The sequence below is a fragment of the Dama dama genome, chromosome 6 (assembly GCF_033118175.1).
Source record: "Dama dama isolate Ldn47 chromosome 6, ASM3311817v1, whole genome shotgun sequence".
Taxonomy (NCBI): domain Eukaryota; kingdom Metazoa; phylum Chordata; class Mammalia; order Artiodactyla; family Cervidae; genus Dama; species Dama dama.
Genome location: NC_083686.1, coordinates 27,109,727 through 27,136,966, shown reverse-complemented (window position 1 = coordinate 27,136,966; position 27,240 = coordinate 27,109,727). Strand labels below are relative to the sequence as shown.

Genomic DNA, 27,240 nt, shown 5'->3' with positions numbered 1-27,240 from the left:
ATATATGATTCTGTGATAGTCACTAGGGAAAAGGGGTGGTTAGAAAACAATTTGAGACACACTGTCCTTGAAAACTTTGCAAGGAAGTCCCTGAAACACAGTATCTCTTCTTTTCCCTTTTGTGTTAAAGGAGTTCATTAGGCTAGATATGCTTGGTTATCAGACTGTTTCCTCTATGGAAAAGACATAGCTTCAAGTTCAGTACCATGTATTTGACAGAAGTGTATAGTGTCTAGAAATCCAAGGGTTTAGAAAACCAGGGTGTCTTCAACACTTATGAAGAATAATGCAATCTTTGGATCTCCATCTACTCTTCACATCACTCAAGAAACTTATAAAGGTCAAACCTTTGTGTGATGTGTAGGTTCCCACTTCATTAACTTTTTAAAGAGCCTGTGAAGTCAGCCTGCCTAGGAATGTCTGCGTAGTTTCTGTAGCTATAGGAGAAAGAGGCTAAGAAAGGGTGGAGAGCCAGATCCACCCCTTTCTGGGCATACACTCCACCTCCGAGTTCTACTGTCTTCTCAGATTTAGGGGTGGAGTAATACAGTGAGACTCGAGTCACTTCCCATTGCCTTTTTGTCTTGTCACTGCTTGATGATTCTTAAATGATATTGGGCAAGAGGTAAGCACCTGATACGTAGTCTATGTCTTGAAACATTGATGTAGAACCCAGAGGGTGTAACTTAAATAATATTATGTATTGGTTTGAGAACTGTGAACATAGCTTCCAAAACTGTATTTACTCCGAGAAAATAATTAACTCATCAAGAATGTGAAAGTGTAATAGTCACTCTGTCATGTCAGACCCTTTGTGATCCCATGGACTGTAACCCCACCAGGCTTCTCTGTCCATGGAATCTCCAGGCCAGAATACTGGAGTAGGTTGCCATTTCCTTCTCCAGGGGATCTTCCTGACCCAGGGATCAAACCTGGATCTCCCGCATTGCAGGCAGATTCTTTACCATCTGAGCCACCACTAGGGAAGCCCAGCTCATCAAGAGACTACAGCTAAATGATTGACTAAAATGTGAGCTCCAGAGGGTAAGAGTTTTGTTTGTTTGATTCCCTTATATATTCTAAACCCTTAGAACAGTACTGAGCTTCCCTGGCAGCTCAGTTGGTAAGGAATCTGCCCACAATGCAGGAGACCCAATTTGATCCCTCGGCTGGGAAGATCCCCTGGAGAAGGGCATGGCAACCCACTCCAGCATTCTTGCCTGGAGAATCCCATGGACGGAGGAGTCTGGCAGGCTACAGTCCATGGGGTCACAAAGAGTTGGACATGACTGAAAGACTAACACTTTCACTTTTCACTTTAGAACAATGGTAGGCATATGGTAGACACTCAATAATCATTTCAGTATTGTAAATCTATAAGTATTTGTTGAGCGAATAAATAAGTGAATTTCCAGGGAAGTTCCAGGGAAATTTCCACACTTGTTCAGTGTGGACTTTAACATATCTGCATAAGGCATTACCTGAGATTTCTTATTCTTCAAGTCCTGAAGGAAGAAATAAATGAGAAACAAAGAAACATGAATCTTTTACACATTAAATTTATATTGGAGGGTGTAAAAATGCCAAATATCTAATAACATAGCTATTGACAAATCAAGATTTTATTGAAAGCTACTTTTGATTTTTTTCACTGTACTTGAAAAAGATGAATGTCAGAGATTGCAGGGGAATCAGGCACCTTCTCCTTGTGATAGTCTATTCCAATTGTTTCCAGTTTACCATTCATTTTTCTCAGTATCTTCATTTATAAATCAAAGGTAATTGTAGTTATTTATTTAACAAATTTCCAGGCACTGTTATTCGTGCTAGGAATACATCAGTGAAAAAAAAGGACAGAAGTTGCTACCTTTGTGGAGTAGAAGGGGAGATAGACAATAAAAAAATAAACATAATAAGTAATTGCTGTATATTTTTTAGAAGTTGATATGCTATGGGAAAAAAGAAAAAGTAGAGCATGATAAAGAGGATCAGGATGTCCAGGGGCTATTTGGAATCTTATATTTTTATTTTGGAGTATTTATTATACAGAGGACATGTTAGGATAATGCACATTTTATTACTTGAATTGGACTTTATTGAGCCACTGATCTCTTAACTACATTGGTTATCAAACTTACCAGGGCTGATTTCTTTTCCAGCTTTCAGGTCTTAGCTTAAATGCCACTGGCCCAGAGAGTCTTTCCCAACCCATGTCTTCTGACATTATTTTAATTCTGTCAGCCCCTAGTTTAGATCTGTCTTTTTTTCTGTGGCAGACAAATAAACTACTCCAAGCATGCTTGTTTCCTTACATTCCCCAGTTTCTTTTGGCAGTTAGGTTTGGGACTTCAAAGGAGAGGAAGGCAATTCACCTGAAGAGAGAAAAGCAAATGTTTAGTAAGCAAATGTTTGCTGGGCTATGCAGAGACAGTGGGACACACAGTGGACTCTGATTTCTAGGCCCTGCCTAGAGTTCCCCCAGCACTCCTAAGCCATATTCTTTGCAGATATTTCTGGTGATACCTCTGTACTTCTGTTCTGGGAACAAGTCCTTTATCTAAATTCTTTAGGCAGCTAAAGAATTTAAAGGGGGAGATAAAATGTAATCCTCATGTCAAAGAGACACATTTTGATATGGCAAATTTTCTCCTCCACAGAATGAAGTAAGGATTGTGTCTCTTTGTTGTTGTTGTTGGTTTTTTCCCTAAGAAAGTGAAGTCACTCAGTCATGTCCGACTCTTTGCGACCCCATGGACTGTAGCCTACCAGGATTCTCCATCTATGGGATTTTCCAGGCAAGAATACTGGAGTGGGTTGCCATTGCCTGTTCTCTAGGGGATCTTCCCAATCCAGGGATTGAACCTGGGTCTCCCGCATTGTAGGCAGATGCTTTACTGTCTGAACCATTAGGGAAGTCGTTTTTTTTTCCTATATGACTGTCAAGTTATTCAAGTGTTATTTGTTGAAAATGCTTTCCTTCTCCCATTAAATTGCTTTTGGCAGCTTTGTAAATGGTCAAATGACTGTGTAAGTGTTTATCTAAAGTTGGGCTCTCTATTCTATTCCATTGATTTATTTGTCCCTCCCTGCACCAGCTACCCACTCCAGTATTCTTGCCTGGAAAATCCCATGGACAGAGGAGCCTGGTGGGCTACAGTTCATGAGGTCAGAGAGCTGGACACGACTGAGCAACTAACACTTCCACTCTCATACCAGCCCCACTGTGTGCTTATTATTGTAGCTTTGTAGCAAGTCTTAAAGTCAGGTATCCTAAGTCCTTTTTGTTCATTTTTAGGATTTCTTTGGATGTTCTAAGTCCTTTGCATAGCCATATAAATTTTAGAATCAGTTTGTCAACTTCTACAAAAAAACCTTACAGGATTGTGTTTGAGATTACATTGAATCAATAGATCAAATTGGAAGAACTGACATCTTAATATTATTGAGTCTTCCAACCTATAAGTGACTAGCCATTCCCTCTCCAGGGGATCTTGCTGACCCAGGAATGGAACCTGAGTCTCCTGCATTGCAGGCAGATTCTTTACCATCTGAGCCACCAGGACTCCCAAGTACAGTACACCTTCCATTTATTTAGGTCATCCGTCAGCAAAATTGTGTAGTTTTCATTATAAAAATCATGCCCTAAATTGTAAAATTTATTCCTAAGTATTTTCTGATCTGAGTTATTATAAATAATTTTTTTTAATTTCATATTTTAGTTGTTTCTTTTTCTGGATATTGACTTTATATTCTGTGATCTTGCTAAATTCACTTTATTTGTTCTTTTGTTGTCATGTATATTCTTTACAGTATTCTATATAAACAGCCATCTGTGGTGAGAGAGTTTTACATCATCCTTTCTGATCTTTAGACTTCTTTTTTTAATTTTCCTTCTCTTATTACACTAGCTAGGATCTCCAATAAAATACTGAATTAGAAATGGTGGGTGTGGACACTTCTGCCACCTTCTGATCTTGGGGAAAGAGTCTATATTTCATTATTAAGTATAATGTTAGATGTAAGAGTCTGTGTGTGTGTGAATGCCCGTCACATTGAGAACTTCAGGCTTTGCTTTGCCCTTGCTGAGCCACAGATACATTCTGTTTAGTTCTCTTAGCATTAGATGGGCTTCTGGGGGTTTGCCTCTTGTGGGTATTGTTCATGGGACAGTCAGAGTTTTGGGAAGAAATTACAGACACAATTTGACTCTCCCCTCTGTGGTTTTCTCTTTGCCTGGATATATCCCTTCAATTTCCAGCTTCCGTAGTAGCCCCAAACTTTGTCCTTTAATTCCTTAAGCAAAGAAGACCACAGATTTTTATCCAAATTCTGCCTAGAAAAACCTCCCAAATAGGAAACTCTTCCAGTGACATTTCTTTCAGATGTCCATTCTCTTCCAAATCTGTTTCAAGTAACTCTCCAGTGCTTTCAGAGAGTTGTTTTTTTAAAATGTTTAAAAATTTTATGTTTCATTTACAGTTATTATAAAATGTTGACTTTATTTTCTGTACTGTACAATACATCTTTGGTAGTTCTTTTTTAATATATTTTTTCCAGTGTCTGTAGTTGTTTTCCCTGAGAAATTTGGTCCAATATAAACAACTTCAACATTATTAGACATGGAACCTCATGCTGAAATAATGTGGTCAGAATACTCTTACAGAGAATGTGGAATTTAAACAAAGATTTGAAAAAAGAGAAGAATTTAGCCAAATTGACAGTTTTTTGGTAAAGCCTCCAGGCAGACAGAGGAGCGATAAGCAAGCTAGGAGATGCCTGATATGTTAGAGGGCTAGCAAGAAGAGCGGGGTTTTGAGGAGAGTGGTGTAATCAGACGTGCGTTTCAAAAATAAAACCTCTGCTATTTTGAGAACAGATTATATGGATGCAAATATAGAAACAGTTAGCTAGAGAATGAGCTGTTAACAAGAATTCACAGGAGAAATAATGGCTTCTCGAAACAGAGTAGACACGGTGAGACCAGTGAAGTGCTATATGTGATGTGAAGGAAGAACCAATAGATTTTTCAGCTGATTAGATATTCCATGTGAAAGAAAGTGTTCAGAATGACTTCAGATTTTTTTCTAGCAAGTAAGCATGATTTCTGTATAACACAGAAGGATGGAATTGCCATCAACTGAGAAAGCTATGAGTAAATCAATTTGATACCATTCAGGTATGACCTAAATCAAATCCCTTATGATTATACAGTGGAAGTGAGAAATAGATTCAAGGGATCAGATCCGATAGATAGAGTGCCTGAAGAACTATGGATGGAGGTTTGTGACATTGTACAGGAGACAGGGATCAAGACCATCCCCAAGAAAAAGAAATGCAAAAAGGCAAAATGGTTGTCTGAGGAGGCCTTACTAATAGCTGTGAAAAGAAGAGAAGGGAAAAACAAAGGAGAAAAGGAAAGTTATACCCATTTGAATGCAGAGTTCTAAAGAATAGCAAGGAGAGATAAGAAAGCCTTCCTCAGGGATCAGTGCAAAGAAATAGAGGAAAATAATAGAATGGAAATGACTAGAGATCTCTTCAAGAAAATTAGAGATACCAAGAGAACATTTCATGCAAAGATGGGCACAATAAAGAACAGAAACGGTATGGACCTAACAGAAGCAGAAGATATTAAGAAGAGGTGGCAAGAATACACAGAAGAACTATACAAAAGAGATCTTAATGACCCAGATAATCAGGTGGTGTGATCACTCACCTAGAGCCAGACATCCTGGAATGTGAAGTCAAGTGAGCCTTAGGAAACATCACTACGAACAAAGTTAGTGGAGGTGAGGGAATTCCAGTTGAGCTATTTCAAGACCTAAAAGATGATGCTGTGCAAGTGATGCACTCAATATGCCAGCAAATTTGAAAAACTCAGCAGTGACCACAGGACTGGAGGAGGTCAGCTTTCATTCCAATCCCAAAGATAGGCAATGCCAAAGAATGTTCAAACTACTGCACAATTGCACTCACCTCACAGGCTACCAAAATAATGCTCAAAATTCTCCAAGCCAGGCTTCAACAGTACATGAACCTTGAACTTCCAGGTGTTCAAGCTGGATTTAGAAAAGGCAGTGGAACCAGAGATCAAATTGCCAACATTCATTGGATCACCGAAAAAGCAAGAGAATTCCAGAAAAACATCTTCTTCAGCTTTATTAACTATGCCAAAGCCTTTGACTGTGTGGATCGCAACAAACTGTGGAAAATTCTAAAAGAGATGGGAATACCAGACCACCTGACCTGCCTCCTGAGAAATCTGTATACAGGTCAAGAAGCAACAGTTAGAACTGGACATGGAACAAGAGACTGGTTCCAAATCGGGAAAGGAGTACATCAAGGCTGTATTTTGTCATCATGCTTATTTAACTTATGTGCAGAATACATCATGTGAAATGCCAGGCTGGATGAAGCGCAAGCTGGAATCAAGATTGCTGGGAGAAATATCAATAACCTCAGATATGCAGATGACACCACTCTTATGGCAGAAAGCAAAGAACTAAACAGCCTCTTGATGAAAGTGAAAGAGAAGAGTGAAAAAGTTGGTTTAAAATTCAACATTCAGAAAACTAAGATCATGGCATCTGGTTCCATCACTTCATGGCAAATAGATGTGGAAACAGTGACAGACTTTATTTTCTTGGGCTCCAAAATCACTGCAGATGGTGACTGTAGCCATGAAATTAAAAGATGCTTGCTTCTTGGAAGAAAAGTTATGACCAACCTGGACAGCATATTAAAAAACAGAGACGTTACTTTGCCAACAAAAGTCCATCTACTCCAAGCTATGGTTTTTCCAGTAGTCATGTGTGGATGTGAGAGTTGGTCTATAAAGAAAGTTTAGTGCTGAAGAATTGATGCTTTTGAGCTGTGGTGTTGGAGAAGACTCTTGAGAGTCCCTTGGACTGCAAGGAGATCCAGCCAGTCCATCCTAAAGGAAATCAGTCCTGAATATTCATTGGAAGGACTGATGCTGAAGCTGAAACTCCAATACTTTGGCCACCTGATGCAAAGAACTGACTCATTGGACAAAACCCTGATGCTGAGAAAGACTGAAGGCAGGAGAAGGGGACGACAGAGGATGAAATAGTTGGATGCCATCACCAACTCATGGATATGAGTTTGAATAAACTCCAGTAGTTGGTGATGGACAGGGAGGCCTGGCATGCTGCAGTCCATGGGGTCACAAAGAGTCAGATATAACTGAGTGACTGAACTGATGCCTGAACTGTGCCCTCCAAGACAAAGTCCTAACTAAGAGAGATACTTAAATAACTAACATGATCGTCTAACTGAACTTTTGGTAGTATGTTTCTGTGGAGACCAGAGGAGAAAAAAGTCTCATTTCACTTTGTGATGAGGAAGTAGGTAGTAACGGATCAATATGTTGAAGAATAAATAGGATGTGAAAGAATAGGGAGTAAGAAATTACTAATGGAAGAATAATCCTGCACAGTAATACAGAAATGCAAACCTTAATGTTGAGTGCTTGGCAGTGGGACACAAATTGGTATGATCTGAGGTAAAGATGTATGGTAATGATGGTAGGAAAAGGGATGGAGTATATGGAGGGAGGAAAATATAGGACAAAAGACATAATCAAGCTAAAGAATATATTTACTGTACTAATGAGCTTATCCTTATCCAACAGGCATTGGGAAAGTGGAAAAAAGTACTTTTAAACAGTAAGGTGAAAATCCTTGGATGGAAAATAAGCCAGTAATTTGTTTGTTTTCTTTTTGTTGTTGTTCTTTGTCCAAAGGCAGTTAAACATATTATAAATAAATCACAGAAATATATATTCAGTGTTGTAGTTCTAAAGCATGGTCCACAAGGACATTCCCTGAACTGTTCTATTGTGGTATTATGAATTTAATTGAAGACTTTTTTTCCTGGCATGATTTAATGATTTGTCATATTATTAAATATGGGAAAAAAACATACAAAGTGAATAATGCCAGTTTCCCATTCATTTGTATAAGATATTAACTGGTTAGTTGTTTGCCAGTGTATTCTATGAATCAAAATTGTTTTATAACCATTAGGAAAAAAATTAATGCTACTGAAACTTGTGATTGTTTATTCTTTTCAAGTCATGGGCCACAGGGATGAGACAGGGGACTTCAGTAGCAGTCATTCAAAATCATGAAATATATTTATTTCTATTATTCATTTAACAAAAGGTAGTATTTGCTGTAAAATGTTTGATGCTTTTGTGAGTGTGTTAAGATACACATTAATTGCTCAGTCATGTCTGACTCTGCAACCCCATGGACTGTAACCCACCAGGATCCTCTGTCCATGGGATTCTCTGGGCAAGAAGACGGGAGTGAGTTGCCATTTCCTTCTCCATGGCATCCTCCTGACCCAGGGACTGAACCTGGGTCTCCTGCATTGCAGGCAGATTCTTTACTGTCTGAGCCTCCAGGAAGATGTTAGTTAATTCAAGAGTACTGTTGTCTGTGGAGGTCTAGAAGAAACAAAGCAAAGAGGAACTAAAGAGCCTGTTGATGAAGGTGAAAGAGGAGAGTGAAAAAGCTGGCATGAAATTCAACATTCTGAAAACTAAGATCATGGCATCTGGTCCCATCTCTTCATGGGAAATAGATGGGGAAACAATGGAAACAGTGACAGACTATTTTCTTGGGCTCCAAAATCACTGCAGTTGGTGACTGTAGCCTTGAAATTAAAAGATGCTTGCTCCTTGGAAGAAAAGCAATGAAAAACCTAGACAGCATATTAAAAAGCAGAGACACTACTTTGCCAACAAAGGTCCATATGGTAAAAGCTGTGGTTTTTCCAATAGTCATATATGGTTGTGAGAGTTGGACCATAAAGAAGGCTGAGCGCTGAAGAATTGATGCTTTTGAACTGTGGTGTTGGAGAAGACTCTTGAGAGTCCCTTGGACTGCAAGGATATCACACCAGTTAATCCTAAAAGAAATCAGTCCTAAATATTCATTGGAAGGACTGTTGCTGAAGCTGAAGCTCTAGTACTTTGGTCACCTGATTCAAAGAGCCGACTTATTAGAAAATATCTGATGCTGGGAAGGATTGAGGGCAGGAGGAGAAGGGGACAACAGAGGGTGAGATGGTTGCATGGCATCACCAACTCAATGGACATGAGTTTGAGCAGGCTCCAGGAGTTGGTGACGGACAGGGAAGCCTAACGTGCTACAGTCCTTGGAGTCACAGTCTCCTGACTGAATGACTGAACAACCAAAATAAGAAGAAACACTGCCTTCCTTGGGATATTTTAGAATTATCAAATGTCTTGATTAGAAGGGATAGGGACCCTTTCTCCTATTAATTTATCACTGTTATTTAAGATGATTAATATTTATGATTTGTATCTAACACTGAAAGAAAAGCTTGTTTTAGGGCAAAGAGATGGAGATTTGATTTCCAGACTTTCCTCTCAGTAGTAGTTTGAGATCGGCTAAGTCTCAGAATTTTGAGCTTCATCTTTAAAATGAGGATAATATCTTTTCTACCTTCATTCCTGGTAACTATGAAGACCAAAGGGGAATTCTGTATAATGGTAACATGTACATTAGAAAGCATTATTTGAATATGAGATATATTAACTCATATTATTTTCATATACTGTAGATTACATAATAAAAGTTACATCTTTCCTGGTAAAGGATGTAGGTGAGATTTCATTTACTGCTGAGATCATATAGAGTTACATAAAACTCCATGAATTTTTTCTTTTTGATTTTTACGATCTTAACATTTTTTAATCTACTCACATAAGCTTTTCCCTTTAGATTAAATAATAACCACACTAAAAATCAGTTTTCATGTGTTCTCTACATCACACCTTTTATATGTCCACATACCTGTCTTTGAAACAAAATTTAATTAAGACAGAATTGTTCAGAAATGATGATCTGAGTTAAAAGTTTAAGAAGCACATGAGAGAACAGGTCTGTGATTGCCAGTTTCTAGTGCTTGTCCCCAAATTTTCAGATGCTTACATTTTTCCTGAGTATTTCAGCTATTGTGTGAGATGTACTATTCACTACAACATGTAATTTTTAGTGAATAAAGTGGCACAGACCAGTAGATGGCCAAATTCAGTATAGTTCAGACTTACTTGGTAAGAGGATGGCTCTCAAAATCTACGAAGAGCCTTTGTTGAGTCCTTTCTATCATGTATACATTTGTTGTTGTAGTTTAGTTGCGAAGTTGTGTTTGACTCTGTGGCCGCGTGGACTGTAGCCCACCAGGCTCCTCTGTCCAGGGGATTTCCCAGGCAAGAATACTGGAGTGAGCTACCATTTCCTTCTCCAGGCGATCTTCCCCACCCAGGGATCAAATCCATGTCTCTTGTATTGGCAGGTGGATTCTTTACCGCTGAGCCCCCAGTGAAGCCCCCATTCATATATTATTGGCCCACAAATACTGTAGCCAATTTTGAATTTAGAAATAAACTAATTTAAGTCATAGCTCATAATGGAGAGTTAAATTACAGTTATTTCTTTTTTTATTTACAAAACTTTTGATTTTCTTGTAAGAAATATTCATGGCGTGAAGCTTCTGCATGAGTAGGTGTCTAGAAATGAATCATCTCCATCGTCATCATCATCACTACCATCCAGATTTTAAAAGGAACGACTATTTTTGTCCTCAAACAGTAAATATTGTCCTCAAATATTTAATTCTAAAAATTGTTTTGCTAGAACCCATATAATAGTCTTTTATCTTCAGAGAAAACATATGGAGACTTACTCTGCTAGGACATTATAGAATGAATACAATAATCAAAAGTGACAAACTAGTCATTGGAAAGAATTCCTGAGACCCAATTTCTATTTGAATATGAGTCATTGTGACTTTTACATATATAAAGGACTTAGGCAGTCTAATAATGGCAAATTGGAGCTATTTAAAGTAGGATGGCAATAGTGTCCTTTTAGGATACAAAAGATAAAAGACACAAAGCATGACTCTCTGAAAACAGCTAGAACTTAGGCATTGATAATGTTTAAAAAATTATGTAGACATGGCATTCATTGTATAATGCATAAATAAACTTTTATATAGAAAATGCACCTTTATTTTAGTATTTTAGGCATGTGGGTTAATTGTTGGGTTTAGGGTAACCTAAGCTACACCGTACAGAATAATATTAAGAGCCTACTTTTCAAAATGAGATGATTGGCATCTGATATCTCATTTGGTTAATTTATTACTCAAGTTATATTTTTTTCCCTTCATAAAGAAAACCATAATAATATTTTGGATTTCAGTGCAATAATGCTTCAGGGAAATGATGTGTGTGTGTGTGTGTGTATGTGTGTGTGTGTTTTATATGCTTTTCTTTTATGTTATCTGGGAGGAGGCTAGGCATTAATGATGTTATGGTTATTTTTAACACTAATAGCCCTTTTAACCTATAATGCTAGCGATATTCAATAGAAGCTTATTCATGGAAATATTTTGTATAGGAAAAACATAGATTTAAATATCTAAACTTACGTGGCAAAGCTTTATCATCTGACCATCCCAGATCTCATTGGTATTATTTTATTTTACAGATTTTCCTTTTTACCAGGCTAGTCACTTCTGGTTCTGTACCTGCATATACTCTTACAGAAGTTAATTACAGCTATTGGTCAAGAGCACTTTGACTTAATATTTTCATGGCAAGAAAAGGAATAGAGTAATGATTGTATATCTTAACTGAAGCTGAACCATAAGTGATCTGGCTGAAGGCCCTCAGATATAATTTTTCAGACTTCCAAATAAATAACAATTGTAAAATTAAATCAATTTTATTTACTTCCAGACCATGTGGATGAGCGGACAGTATGCAATGGAATAGCCCCTGAAAAAGATGTAGATGGATTTCATATTATTAACATTGGAAGACTATGTCTTGATCAGCATTCCCTCATACCTGCCACTGCTAGTGCTGTTTGGGAAATTATCAGAAGAACAGGTTGGTCTATGGGACATAGGTGCTAAGTGCCACGTGAGAATTTGTGCATTGCCTTGATGGAAAGGGTGAAAGAACATAAGCCATTAAACTTCAATCTACAGGAATATATAAAGTTATAGAAATTGAAGAATAATCTGAGATAAGAGAAAAGAAGAACTGGTACCAGGTTACAAGTAACTGCTGTATCAGCTTTCAGGGAGTGCATTTTCCAAATAATAGATTTATCTCCCTACTTTAAAACTATAAACTTAAGGTATTTTGATATATATTTTTCAAAATGTGTTATGTTTCACCTTACCTTTAAAAACAAAATGTGCTGAACATTTGAGCCATCTTTAATGACCTAGGTTTTCATTGTAGACACTTGCCTTTGAATTGTGCTCTAAATAAAATAATGCTCTCAAAGACCCTCTAGCAGGCAGGTGATAGTTCCCCTGCCTCCATCACTGTCACTTACATTTCTGGCAGCATCTCCTCATCCCAATCTGTTCTTTTCTAACTGAGAAAGAGAACTTTCAAGGGAAAGCAGATCCTAGAAATATATTCATAGAATTTTAATAGTCATAAAACTTTAATTCTAATTTTTTCATTTTACTTATGAAGAAACTATGCCCCAAAGAGGTTAAGTGTATGAAATCTGTAAGCTTTACCTTTCAGATCTTTCTAAATCCGTACATGTAGTGCTTCCCTCCTATGAAGTAAACCACAGAAATTTTATGAAAAATACTTTTTCCCCACTTCATTTTGTCCTAGATTTGCTCAAAGTTTGGTTGCCAGTTAATCTTGACATTGTTGTACCTTGCCTGTTTTATAATTAATAATAAATTTTAAGTCTTCACACTTCTACCTCTTCGTGTGAATTTTCATGTTTAAAATAATTTAATGACACCTTGAAAATGTTTGTGGTTTTTTTTTCTTTTAATGAGGATATAACGAGAGGGAAAGTGACAAAACCAAAAAGTATAAAAATAAATATTTTAAAATAATGAATGTTAGAACATTATAAACAATTTACAAAATAATTCAAATTTAATTAGAGGTTTTTAAAGAATATTTCAGTTGGCTGTTCAGGTGATTACTTTGCTTCTTGTTGTTTATTCTTCATTTAAATCAAACTCTGTGTTTTAAGGAATTGAAACATTTGGAAAAAATGTTGTTGTGGCTGGAAGATCCAAGAATGTAGGGATGCCCATTGCCATGCTGTTACACACAGATGGAGAACACGAGCGGCCAGGAGGTAGGTGCCACTTGGAGATTCTATGCGCTCTTATTAATACAATCTTCTTACTTCCTAAGCTCTTCAAATAAAAATGTGTTTGGAAATGTGGTTTAGCATATTTGTGGACTTAATGCAAATAAAGGTTTCCCTTATTCTTCATCTAATGATATGTGTGCTTGCATGCTCAGTTGATCAGTCATATCTGATTCTTTGTGACCCCATGGACTGTAGCCTGCTGGGCTCCTCTGTCCATGGCATTTTCCAGCAAGAATACTAGAGTGGGTTGCCACTTCCTACTCCATCTAAAGACATGAGTGCCTTGATAATGTATAAAAGAATTGCTAGAAATATGTGGTCCCTTTGTTCCTATTTTTTTCTTTTGGCTATATGCACTTCCTTCATATCCTTAAACATATAGAGATTATGGAGAATCATATGGAGAGTCCTTAAAAAATGAGGAATAAAACTATCATGTGACCCAGCAATCCCATTCCTGAGCATATAGCCTGAGAAAACCACAATTAAAAAAAGACACATGTACCCCAATGTTCATTGGAACACTGTTTACAGTAGCTAGGACATGGAAACAACCTAGATGTCTATCTACAGATGAATGGATAAAGAAGTTGTAGTACATATATACAATGGAATATTACTAGCCATAAAAAAGAATGCAGTTAGTCAGTTCTAGTGAGGTGGATAAACCTAGGGCCATTATGCAGAGTGAAGTCAGAAAGAGAAAAACACATATCATACATTAACACATATATATGGAATCTTGAAAAATAGTAGTAATGAACCTATTGGCAGGGCAGGAATATAGATGCAGATGTAGAGGACACTTGTGGACACAGCGGGGGAAGGAAAGAGTAGGACAAGTTGAGAGAGTAGCATTGCAATATATACACTACGTGTGTGAAACAGGTAATCAGTGGGGCGTTGCTGTGTGGCGCAGGGAGCTCACCTCGTGCTCTGTGACGACCTAGAGGGTGAGATGGGGATGGTGCTAGAGAGGCTCAAGAAGGAGGAAATCTATGTGTACTTATGGGGGGTTCACACTGCTATACAACAGAAACCTACACAACATTGTAAAGCAATTATCCTCCAATTAAAAATTAAAATATTAAAAAAAAGAAAGGTAGAAAGGCTAGATACTTACTAGATGCATAAATATCACCAGTTGATAGCTATCTGTATACCCATGTACACCATCTCACTAAAATACACCACCAATGCATGGATATAAGATTTTTTTTTTTACCATTATTAACCTTGGTGAATTCCAGTTCCCTGTTATAACATTTTCTAACATTTTCTTTCAAGTTGACTCTTGAACAGCACAGGTTTGAACTACACAAGTCCATTTATATTTTTTTCACTAAATATTTACATACTACAGTACTATATAATCTGTGGCTAGTTAAATCAGTGAATATGGAACCATGAATACAGTGGCTGACTACAAAGTTATAGGTGGATTCTCAACTGCACAGACGGTGGGTGTTCTAAACCTCCATATTGTTAACTATACTAATTTTATGACCTTGGTTGACATAATGCATGTGAAATATTTTTTTAAACCATGAAGCTCAATGGAAAAACAAGCCCAATGATAACAAATCACTTATGCAAAGTGATGAATTACGAGAATTAAATATTGTTTTTCCTTCCTGGGATTAAGGACTTAAATATTACCAGATCAAAATGTGTATGAGGATCAAAGTTATCTTGGGCCTGATAGTGACTCAAAGTAATTTTAAAAAGTCTCAGTTTTGGAATTTTCCGGTGGTCCAGTGGTTTAGAATTTGCCTGCCAATGCAGGGGACATGGGTTCGATCCCTGGTCTAGGAAGATTCCACGTACCCTGGAGCAACTAAACCTGTGCCCCACAATTACTGAGCCTGCGTGCCTAGAGCCTGTGCTCTACAAAAAGAAAAACCACTGGAATGAGAAGCCTGTGCACCACAACAAAGAGTAGCCCCTGCTTACCACAACTAGAGAAAGCCTGTGCAGCAAGGAAGACCCAGTGCAGCCAAAAGTTAATTAATTAATTATTTTAAAAGTCTTAGTTTTGAAGAGCTGTTCAGAAGACCAAATCTGGTAGTATGAACTTTGTAGATGGTAGCCTACCAAGAGATGGAGATGATGTAGATGCATCTCTAGCTTAATTATTCACTTCTAACATAGTCTGTTAGTACTCATCTGTGTATCTCTTAGGATGTGGTAATGATATTGATTCATATTTGCCTTTATTTAATAGTTTCTGTTAAGCAAGGTAAAATAACCAGAAAGATTTACCTAAGTATACCATTTTTGTTGGAAGATTTTGACCGAGAGTCACTTGGCAGGTTTTTCTTCATTTTCAACATATTGTTATCTTATTTCATCAGTAGCATATCAAGCAACATTATGCAACTTCATTATTTGCACAGCACTTTCTCATGAACTATCCTATTTCGTTCTCAATAATTCTGGAATATATTCATATTCACATTTTGCAGCTAAAGGAAATGAGCTTTGAAACTGCAGTAACTTACCCAAGGCCATTCAAGGAAACAGTGTACAGAGTGGGGCTGGGGGCTGACTGTCAGTTAGGAGGGTAGTTTTGAAGTCAGACCCCTCTCCCACCAAGCCCTGTATCCTTGGACAAGTCATTTAATCTGTGCAAGCCTCCACTTCCCTCATTTGTATCTTTTTTGCTGGGTTATCATAAAAACTGAATTAGATTTGAATGTGAAGCACTACTCACAGTGCCTGAGACAGTAAGTTAAGTAAGCCCTTGGTACATGTGAACCATGGCTATTACTATTATTTCTATTATTAAGCTTAAGGCAATAATCTGTGGCCATGCAGATGAAAAAGTTTAGAGTAACATAATCCAAGGTTAATGATGAATTTTTAACCTCCATTTGAAATTTTATTTTCTTTTTGTGGTGGGTTTTCTGTTTGCTTTTATGGATGAAATCTAATCTTTGTTGTAATAATTTGCATAAATGTAGAATTTATAAAGTTTATAAACATGACTTATAATATTCCAAATTATACTTTATATTGTACTTTTTCTTATACATATTAACATATTGTATGCTAATTTCTTGATAAATTTCAATTTTGAATTATTTGTCTATAAAATACCTAAGTCTAAGAAAGTCAATTTCCCTCCTCTTTATGCAATTTAAAAGGAGATTTTCCTATATCATAAAACACATTAACTTTATAAATATTCTGTGCTTTGTTTTGCAGGATATGTTCACTTGAATGCATGTTAAAAAGTGAATAAAAGCAGAATTAGATATAGTTCTGGTTACTTATATGCCAAGTGGTTAAATTTGCACTTATTATAGTGGCACCTAGGTGCATTTATAATTACAGTATCTAAAAGGTAATATATTATAAATGATATTAGTCATCACAACATGGGTGGTGTTTAATCTCACGCACATTTAATAGGAATATGGTGACATATATGATTAGTATGAATTGTTGAGAGCTGCTCACTGAAAATCTGGAATCTGTGGGAAAGTTAATATTTCAAATGTCCATGTCTGTTAGAGCAGTGATTATGTGGAGTGACTGCATGTGCATTGTTAGCTAGTGGAGATAATGAAGGAGGATTAACTGGGCAAATTCCTATCTATAGACCTTGCTCTGATGACACTCACAATGCTGAGCATCAGCTTATGCTATATTTCTTTGCCAGAAAAGATTCAAAGCCCTAATGATTCATTTGTGTTTTAAAGCCAAAGATAATCACACTAGAAGACATATAGCGAGGCTGTGGTACTATTGCAGTGGCGTTAGTGCTAGGAGATTTTAAAAGAGCATTATGGAAGATTTTGCTTAGAGTCCTATGGACCCAGGGGTATTCTTGATTTCATTTGTGCAATATGCATTCGGTACATATACTCATTGAACACTAGGGTGGGGGGTGGTAGAGTGTTGAAAAAGACTTGGGTGGCACTAGTGGCAAAGAACCTGCCTGCCAGTGCAGGAGACAGAAGAAACCTGGGTTCAATCCCTGGATTGGGAAGATCCCCTGGAGAAGAGAATGGCTACCCATTCTAGTATCCTTGCCTGGAGAATCGCATGGACAGAGGAGCCTGGAGGGCTACATCCCATGGGCTGGCGAAGAGTCGGACACGAGGGAAGCAGCTGAGCACATGCACCCCTGTCTCCAGAAGATGAGGGGCTGCACCTTCAGGGCACCATGTTTGCTTAGAGCTCGGCTTCCTCACTGATACTCAGCTTTTGCACTCAAGCTGCCCATCTGCTGCAACTTCTTTATATCAGGTACTTTTTTTTTTAAAGAGACATCCTATCTAAATGGAAAAACCTCAAGATATTTTGTCAGTGGAATGCCTTGCCTTTGTGAAAATTGGCTCCAGTTGTGAAAAATGAACATTTTTGCCACCTTGGAAGCATTATCTCTCACTTACAAGAGGGGCCTTCAGGTGGTAATACAGGAGTGGATGTTCCAGGCAGTGCATGTGATATGAGTGCCATGTGTGATTAAGCTCAGCCCAGTGCTAGATTGGGCCAGGTGTCCTCCGGTTTCAAAGAGAGGAACCAAAAAGGAATGCCTGGGAGAGGAGTCACACAAAGCAATCACAAAGTCTCAGTCACAAGACTGAGATTCTTGGTCTTGTTGCTAGGGGAGTGAGGTGGCCTTTTGCTGCCTCTGTGGAATGAACCATTGTCAACCTGGGGCAGGGGGACACCAGGCATATAGTCTTTATTCCTCCCATCCCACTGTTCCTAAGGTAGAAGTGCTCACGGTAAGATATTAGGGATATAATGTTTTGTGATGCCTCCGTGTTGAGTCAAATTCACTGAATTATAGCTTTGAGTTTGTTTAGTGGAAAGCAATAGCAAAGAACAAATGCTTGTTGCAGTCTCATTTTCTGTGTTGAATAGTAGGAGTACTGTTTCATTTTCAGAGTATCTGAAATTCAGCCAGCTAGTATCTGAAAAGCACTGTACTTGAAAAAATACCACATATCCTCACATCAGGCAGCTGGAGCTATTAGTTACACTGTTGAAACTAACACTAAACACTATATAAAAAATAAGATGAGGTTCAAATCCTTTTCTTTCCCTTTCATCTTCTCTCTTTCATCCTGACCTCAGAGCACCAGGCATTTGTTTAATTAGCAGCACAAAGCATCCCTTTTCTAATGTCTGTAAGCCCAATAATTCAAAGCGTGACTTGTAAGGATGTTGTGTTCTGCTCCACCAGCCTTTTCAGCCATTTGTCCCATCAGGTTCCCTTTGGTACCTTCTGCTGAAGCTTCATAGAAGTGCATATTATTCCCCAAACACACCACCTCTTCCAAGCTGCCTTTCCATTACATACCCTGTTCCCCATGCAGGGAACGCTGCTTCTCAACCCTCACCTGCTTTCCTCTCACCTTCCGCCCATCTTTCATGATGTGCACCAAAGCTAACTCTTAAACGTCATCTACACTGCCATCACAATACTAATTCTGCACGTCTTGATTGTCTACCTATTCCCCTTTTCTACACATGCATAGTAAACATGACCTGCTTAATGACAAATATTTTGTCTTGGGCTTTTTCTCTCTCTGAAATTTAGCACCGAGATTGGCATGTAATAATGCAACTAGTCAGTGGATCAATAACAGTTTATTAATGTCTCCTATGAGCACTGAAGAATTGATGCTTTTTGGATTGTGATACTGGAGAAGATTCTCTAGAGTCTCTTGGACTGCAAGAAGATCAAACCTGTCAATCCTAAAGGAAATCAACCCTGAATACTCATTGGAAGGACTGATGCTGAAGCCAAAGCTCCAGTACTTTGGCCACCTGATGCCTTTGCATCATTGGAAAAGATACAACTCTTTGGAAAGGACCCTGATGCTGGGAAGGATTGAAGGCAAAAAGAGAAGAAGGTAGCAGAGGATGAGGTGGTTAGACAGCATCACCGACTCAATGGACATGAACTTGAGCAAACTACGAGAGATAGTGAAGGACAGGAGAGCCTGGCCTGCTGGAGTCCACAGGATCCCAAACAGTCAAACACAACTTAGTGACTGAACAACAACATGAGCCTGTATTATAGAAAATAAGACTGCAGGCTAGGGATTTAAAATCAAATATTGCTATTTATTGAGGGGAAAAAATTCCCTGTAAAGGGAGGAAGAGGGAAAGAAGTAGCTAGGTGCTTACTACACACTAACACTGTCATACTTTGACATTATAGACATTTATATATAAGCATAACTTATGGCTCCTCTTCCCCCAAGAGTCAGATCATAGGAGAGGAGAATGCCTCATGACCATCAGGAGGAGGAGGAGACCTAAGTGTACTGAGAAGGGAAGGGAGTTGTTAACGACAGCATTAATGGAAAGAGATCACAGCATTTTTCCAGTAAAACATTTAAAATTTATCATTTTGTTTAGACTTTTTTTTTTCTCATGCTGCTGACATGTAATACTGCCTTCTTACAAAGGGGCTGATTTCTTTCTCACGAAGTATGCAGAATATGATGGTGAATAAATCATATTCTTGAGCTCACAGTTCAGTAGGAAAGACAATCAGTAAACAATCAGGTAATAATGATTAATCATAATTGTGCAAAATGCTGCAAAAGAGAAGAGCTTTCTGTAATAAAAGCTTAAGGAATGGATGATTTCTAACTGTAGTTCTGCATGAAGGCTATACCTATTTATGTCTATCTTCTGTTACTATTGCAATGGAATGTTTTTAATAGTCTACCTTCTGTCACTACAATTTATTTCAGACTAAAGAAAATACCACCTCAGGGACAAAAACAAAAATATGTACTACTTAAAGTTATTAAAAATTTCTAAAATATCTAGAGGAAAAGGTTCACTCTATACAAAATAAATAATTCATACCATATGGTAAATGATGAGTTGATGATTTTTTAAAAAATCAAGTCAATACCATGCAATTATTATATGTATAAAGTAAGAACATCAGATAGAACTTCCTCAAACAGGCCTCTCTGAAAATCTATCCCACTCCCTCACACACAGCTCTACAGACACACTAAAGAACTTCTCCGTCACAATGTTTATCCGTCTGTAATTATAATTTATTTGTGTCATTATTGATTAGTGTTCATCATACTTACTGGACTGTTAACTCCACAAAAGCAAAAACCAGATTTCTTTATCTTCCCATTTTATTTCCAGAACCTATTAATAGCACAATATTTCTCCAAAAATTCTTTGTTCAATAAATGAATGAAAAGATCACTTTATTTGTAGAACATGGGTATCACAAAGGTTTTAACACAGCTATTCATAAACTGTAGTCTTAGAAGCCCTGATGTACCACAAGATTTTAAATGGTTCTGAGGCTAACCATGAAAGGCCAAAAAGTGGGCAATGGCCCAATTCTTAGAAATTCCTGTCCCTTCCCCCAAAATAATCAGGGAATAACTGAGATAATCAGGGAATAATTAGAATAATAATTGGAACAATAATGAGTTGGAATAATTTTCCCATGCATTTGCCTATGAAATTACTCAGCCTATAAAAACTTGCCACCCCATATTTTAGAGGCTCTTACCTTCTGAGATGGCCCACACTCTATCTATGGAGAGTGTTTCTCTCTAAATAAATCCATTTCTTACCTAAAGAAAAAAACACTTTTTTAATGGGTTTGCAGGAGACCTGGTTTCGCTCGCTGGATTGGGAAGATCCCCTGGCAACCCACTCCAGTATTCTTGCCTGGAGAATTCCATGGACTGAGGAGACTGGCAGGCTACAGTCTGTGGGGTCACAAAGAGTCAGACACAAGTGGGCGACTGACACTGGTTGCTGGTTAATTTTTTTTTGAAGGGACAAAAATTAGTCAAATAAGTCTGGGAATTCTGGGTTAAACAAAATCAAACATGTATCTTGACTGTGAATATAATAATATAATATAGCCTTTAATATAGTGAGCACTGTGAAACTCTGAGAGAGTAGAAGTCTTTGGTATTTGACCCTGGAAGTTGTTTTTTCCCTCTAAAACAATATAAATCTATATATGTATATTTATATACATCCTGGAATGTGAAGTCAAGTGGGCCTTAGGAAACATCACTATAAACAAAGCTAGTGGAGGTGATGGAATTCCAGTTGAGCTATTTCAAATCCTGAAAGATGATGCTGTGAAAGTGCTGCACTCAATATGCCAGCAACTTTGGAAAACTCAGCAGTGGCCACAGGACTGGAAAAGGTCAGTTTCATTTCAATCCCGAAGAAAGGCAATGCCAAAGAATGTTCAAACTACTGCACAATTGCACTCATCTCACACACTAGCAAAGTAACGCTCAGAATTCTCCAAGGTAGGCTTCAACAGTATGTGAACTGTGAACTTACAGATGTTCAACCTGCATTTAGAAAAGGCAGAGGAACCAGAGGTCAAATTGCCAACATTTGTTGGATCATCAAAAAAGCAAGAGAGTTCCAGAAAAATATCTACTTCTGCTTTATTGACTATGCTAAGCCTTTGACTGTGTGAATCACAACAAACTGTGGGAAATGCTTCAAGAGATGGGAATACTAGACCACCTGACCTGCCTCTTGAAAAATCTGTATGCAGGTCAAGAAGCAACAGTTACATCTAGACATGAGCAACAGATTGGTTCCAAATTGGGAAACGAGTACGTCAAGGCTGTATATTGTCACCCTGCTTAACTTACATGCAGAGTACATCATGGGAAATGCCAGGCTGGATGAAGCACAAGCTGGAATCAAGATTGCTGGGAGAAATATCAATTACCTCAGATATGCAGATGACACCACCCTTATGGCAGAAAGCAAAGAAGAGCTAAAGAGCCTCTTGATGAACATGAAAGAGGAGAATGAAAAAGCTGGCTTAAAATTCAACATTCAGAAAACTAAGATCATGGCATCCAGTCCAATCACTTAATGGTAAATAGATGTTTCCCCAGTGAGAGACTTTATTTTGGAGGGCTCCAAAATCACTGCAGATGGTGACTGCAGCCATGAAATTAAAAGATGCTTGCTCCTTGGAAGAAAAGCTATGATCAACCTAGATAGCATATTAAAAAGTAGAGATATTACTTTGCCAACAAAGGTCCATCTAGTCAAAGTTAGGGTTTTTCTAGTAGTCATGTATGGATGTGAGACTTGGAGTATAAAGAAAGCTGAGCACCAAAGAATTGATGCTTTTGAACTGTGGTGTTGGAGAAGACTCTTGAGAGTCCCTTGGACTGCAAGGAGATCCAACTAGTCTATCCTCAAAGAGATCAGTACAGAATATTCATCAGAAGGACTGATGCTGAAGTGAAACTCGAATACTTTGGCCACCTAATGCAAAGAACTGACTCACTAGAAAAGAGACCCTGATGCTGAGAAAGATTGAAGGTGGGAGGAGAAGGGGACGTCAGAGGATGAGATGGTTGGATGGTATCACTGACTCGATGGAAATGAATTTGAGTAAGCTCTGGGAGTTGGTGATAGACAGGGAGGCCTGGCGTGCTACAGTCCATGGGGTTGCAAAGAGTTGGACAGGACTGAGTGACTGAACTGAACTGAACTGAATGTATATTTATAGTTGCCATATTTGTATCTATATGTTTGCTATTTATGTACTGATATACACCAGAGATCTAGCCTTTTTCCACACAGAGGATGAATAGGGCAATAAGTAGGGTGTCATTCTTCAAGATGTCTGCATTTTTCACTCTCAATTTCAGGACCTTGAGAAAACTTATTTAGCATCAGTCTATAGTCTTTTAAGGCTTTCCTGGTAGCTCAGATGATAAAGAATCTGCCTGCAAGGCAGAAAATCCAGGTTAGATCCCTAGGTTGTGGTGATCCCCTGGAGAAGGATATGGCAATTCACTCCAGTATTCTTGCCTAGAGCTTTCCATGGACAGAGGGGCCTGGCAGGCTACAGTCTTTGGGGTCACAAAAAGTTGGACACGACTGAGTGACTAACATTATGCCCTTATAAGCAAGTTTGCAAGAGCAGACATTGTAGTAAGAGTCCTCAGTTAATTTTCATCTGCTAATCTTGGAATAAAGAAAATAAATGCGAAAATTATATAAAACTTTAGCAAATAGACCTCATACACACATCTCCCAGCCAAAACAACTAGAAAGCAAAGGGCAACACTCTGGCTCCTGCTGACACTTAGCCTTTGTCCCATGACTGAGTTGGCTACCTCATTTTGGCTAGGGTTGGGGTTGGTCTGATTGCTTTGTTTCTTGTTTTTTTTATATAGCTTAAAATCTGTTTCACAATCAGGAATACTACCATCAATCCTGACCCGGCAGCTTGGTAGCATGAGGAATTTGGTCACCTGGGGAATTTATTCATGTGGATGATTTAACAAATTTTATCCCTATTAATAGGAAAATAAACCTAAAAATATGACTCCAAAGCCAATGTTTTCATTTATAAGTGGCAACTTGTTCTCTCCATAGTTGCAGTCTTGACACGTAAAGTTGGACTCCTGGAGCAGGAGAGCCTAGTGTTAATGAGACTAGGTGCTCTGATCATATTGCCTGAGTGCACCCTGTGTTCCTGTATTTCCCTGAAACTCAGTGTTCAGTTCACATTAGCTATTATAGTGTACTTGCTCTAAAAAGTATTTAAAGTGGTCCACAACAACTATGCAAAGCACAATGCAAATGAGAAATAGTTAAGAAAAAGCAGAAATAAGACCTGAAACTAAAAAAAAAAACAAAAAACCTGAAGCTAAAATGGAGTTATGAATAAAGCTACTATTAAAAATAGGCATATCATTAAATCTTCATGGATATTTTCCCTTGCCAAACACACTGCAGTTTATATACTGTCACTAAATATATGTTTGGTGAATTTAATTGGGTCTAAACTATACTTTCTGTATTAGGGTCAGTAATTTCATTCTGTGAGCTTTTTAGCAGGAAAACAAAATGACTAGTTACCCAATTAAGTGTCTTTAGGATTAAAAATAAACACATGCTCAGAATAAGTGAAACATTTTCTGATATTAAAACCAAAAAGTAATTTCTCCTAAATTCCTTATAAGCAGGGAACTATGAATGGAATGAGTAATATTCATATGCTTTTTAATTTAATGAAATGGTCATATTTTATAGTTATTTCTTTCATTGTCTAGCATAGGTCAAAGCTACCATTGGCATGTATCTCTCTGATCTCACTCACACATTTCTTCTAATTCTGTTTCTGAGTCATTCTCTTCTTCCCACCATCTAAACCAGTGTTCTCAAACCTAGCTGTCCACTAGTATCATCTGAGGGCTTTTAAAAATGTAGTCACCTGAACCCAATGCAGAACAGTTATATCAGAGTCTTTGTGAGGAGGATCTGAATATCAGCATTTTTTATAACGCTTCATAAAAGAATCTAACACAGTGATAGCAATTAAGGATGAAGCTCAGAACATTGGAATGAGTCCAGGACTTCACTTCCTATTCCAGAGTCATTCTGTAGGCATTTTCTCCCAGCCTCGTAGCTTCACTTTTTAATTTTTTAAATTAGTTTGTTTTATAGTTGCTTTACAATGCCGTGTTAGTTTCTGCTGTATAGCAAAGTGGATCAGCTGTATGGTTGCATGTATCCCCTCTTTTTTGGATTCCTTCCCACTTAGGTTACCGCAGAGCCCTAGGTAAAGTTTCTTGTGCCATACAGTAGGTTCTCATTAGTTATCTGTTTTATACATGGTATCAATATATATATGTCAGTCTCCCAGTCTCCCAATCCATCCCACCCTCCTCCTACTTTGCCGTCCATATGTTTGTTCTCTATATCTGTGTCTTTATTTATACTTTGCAAATAAGCTCATCTATACCTTTCTTCTAGATTCCACATATATGCGTTAATATATGATGTTTGTTTTTCTTTTTCTGACTTATTTCACTCTGTGAGACAGCCTTTGTCCATCCATGTCTCTGCAAATACCACCCTCATAGCTTTAAATCCACCTGTATCACCCCTATGCTCTACAGCCATGTAACCACTGTCCACTTGACAACTCCACTTGGATGGTCCACAGGGATCTCAAAATTGCCAAATACAAACCTTCACTCGTAATTTTACTCCCCATAGTCCTCAGCATCTTAGTAAATGTCACCATCAGTTCACCTAGTTGCTCAGGCCATCCTTGATTTCTCTCTCTCACACTCCCTATCTTATCCATTAGCAATCTGTGCAAAATATACCTATGAGCTCATCACATTCACTAATAAGACCCTAGGTCAGTAAGCCATTATCTCACACTATAAAATGTACACATTTTATAAAACTTACTTCTGCCTTTCTCCCATCTCCCACATCCAGTCTATTTTCCAAGTGTTGTGTCTCAGTCATTGGTGGCTTCCCATAATACTCACAGCAACAAAATGCCAGAATAGAAGCCAAATCCCTTGCTGTCATATGCAAGATATTACATGATCCGACGTGTGTCTCCTTACTCATTTCCTACCACTTACCTTCCTCACTACCCTCCAGCCACACCTGCTTTTGCTTTCCTAGAACACGCCGTACATGCTCATGTGTCAGGTCTTTGCCCTTGGCTTTCCTTTTGCCTAGAATGCTCTTTTTTTTGTAGTCATTTGCATAATTTATTTCCTCACTCCTTCTGGTTTCTGTTCAAATGTTATCTCCGTGGGAGACCTGGGTTCAATCCCTGGGTTGGGAAGATCCCCTGGAGAAGGGAAAGGCTACCCACTCCAGCATTCTGGCCTAGAGAGTTCCATGGACTGTATGGTCCATGGGGTCACAAAGCGACTTTCACTTCACTCCACCATTCTTAGCTTCCTCACTACCCTCCAGCCTCACCTGCCTTTTGCTTTCCTGGAACACGCAGTACATGCTCATGTGTCAGATCTTTGCTCTTGGCTTTCCTTTTGCCTACAATGCTCTTTTTGTAGTTATTTACATTATTTATTTCCTCACTACTTCTGGTTTCTGTTCAGATGTTATCTCCACAGGCTGTCCCTGACCACCTTATCAAAATAGCACCTATTCTGTTGCTCTTTATTCACTTATTCTGTGCTTTTTACTCATAGCATTTATTCTTATGTAAATTTTTATTATAGATTTATTTGCTCATTTATGTATTATCTTTGTTGGATGATGAATCCATGTGTTAAATTCAATAATTTCTGGCTGAAACCAGGGGCAGACTTTTTAATTATCTAGAGCAATAGGTGGTTATGATTCAGTAAGTCTTTCCTAATACTGTTTCTCACAAAAGAAATTTGAGATAGATGTAAAAGGAGTGAGATTGAAATGGTATTTGACTAAATGTGAAACCATATTCCTTAGTTTGCATCCACCTAGCAACCCAAAGTGTTTGGAAGATAACTGACAGACTGATAAACAGCAAATCAAACCAGCCTAGTCTTGGCCAGATGCCAGGTTAAAGTCTGGCCCGTTTTAAATATGAAAAGAAGGCTTACATCTGAGTACACTGTAACTACATCTAAAGTTATTTAAATAAAGAAAAAGCAGCTGAAATTGAAACAGAAAACTTATAATAAATGGAATTCAGGAGCCAAGAGAGTACAATTTTATTTTTAAGATCTGGGAAAATTGTTGTTGTTGTTCAGTCACTAAGTCACGTCCAACTCTTTGTGACCCAATGATTGCAGTGCACCAGGCTTCCCTGTCCTTCACCATCTCCCAAAACCTGCCCAAACTCATGTCCATTGAGTCGGTGATCCTCTCTAACCATCTCATCCTCAGTCGTCCCCTTCTCCTCCTGCCTTCAATCTTTCCCAGGATTTCCTTTTCCAATGAGTCAGCTCTTCACATCAGGTGACCAAAGTATTGGAGCTTTAGCTTCAGCATCAGTCCTTCCAATGAATATTCAGGATTGATTTCCTTTAGGACTGACTGTTTTGATCTCCTTGCTTCCCACTTGGAAAAATTGGCTAGTGATTATTTTACAAGAAGATCCCCTGGAGGAGGAAATGGCAGCTCACTCCTGTATTCCTCCCTGGAAAATGCCATGGACAGAGGATCCTGGTAGGGCCACAGTCCATGGCGTCATGAAGAGTCAGAGACATAGATCAACTGAGCACGCACAAAAATTAAAGCCTAAACTGTCTTT

General features: G+C 38.1%; 1 protein-coding gene across 3 annotated transcripts in view; it reads left to right on the top strand.

Moving 5' to 3' along the window:
* The window catches only part of MTHFD2L (methylenetetrahydrofolate dehydrogenase (NADP+ dependent) 2 like), a 147,019-nt gene that overhangs the window by 32,634 nt on the left and 87,145 nt on the right, over positions 1–27,240 (top strand). For all 3 annotated transcript variants that reach the window (XM_061145791.1, XM_061145788.1, XM_061145789.1), the window contains 2 exons: positions 11,801–11,953; positions 13,083–13,190. In XM_061145791.1, coding sequence (XP_061001774.1) covers positions 11,801–11,953; positions 13,083–13,190 — 261 coding nt within the window. The remainder of the gene's footprint in view (positions 1–11,800; positions 11,954–13,082; positions 13,191–27,240) is intronic.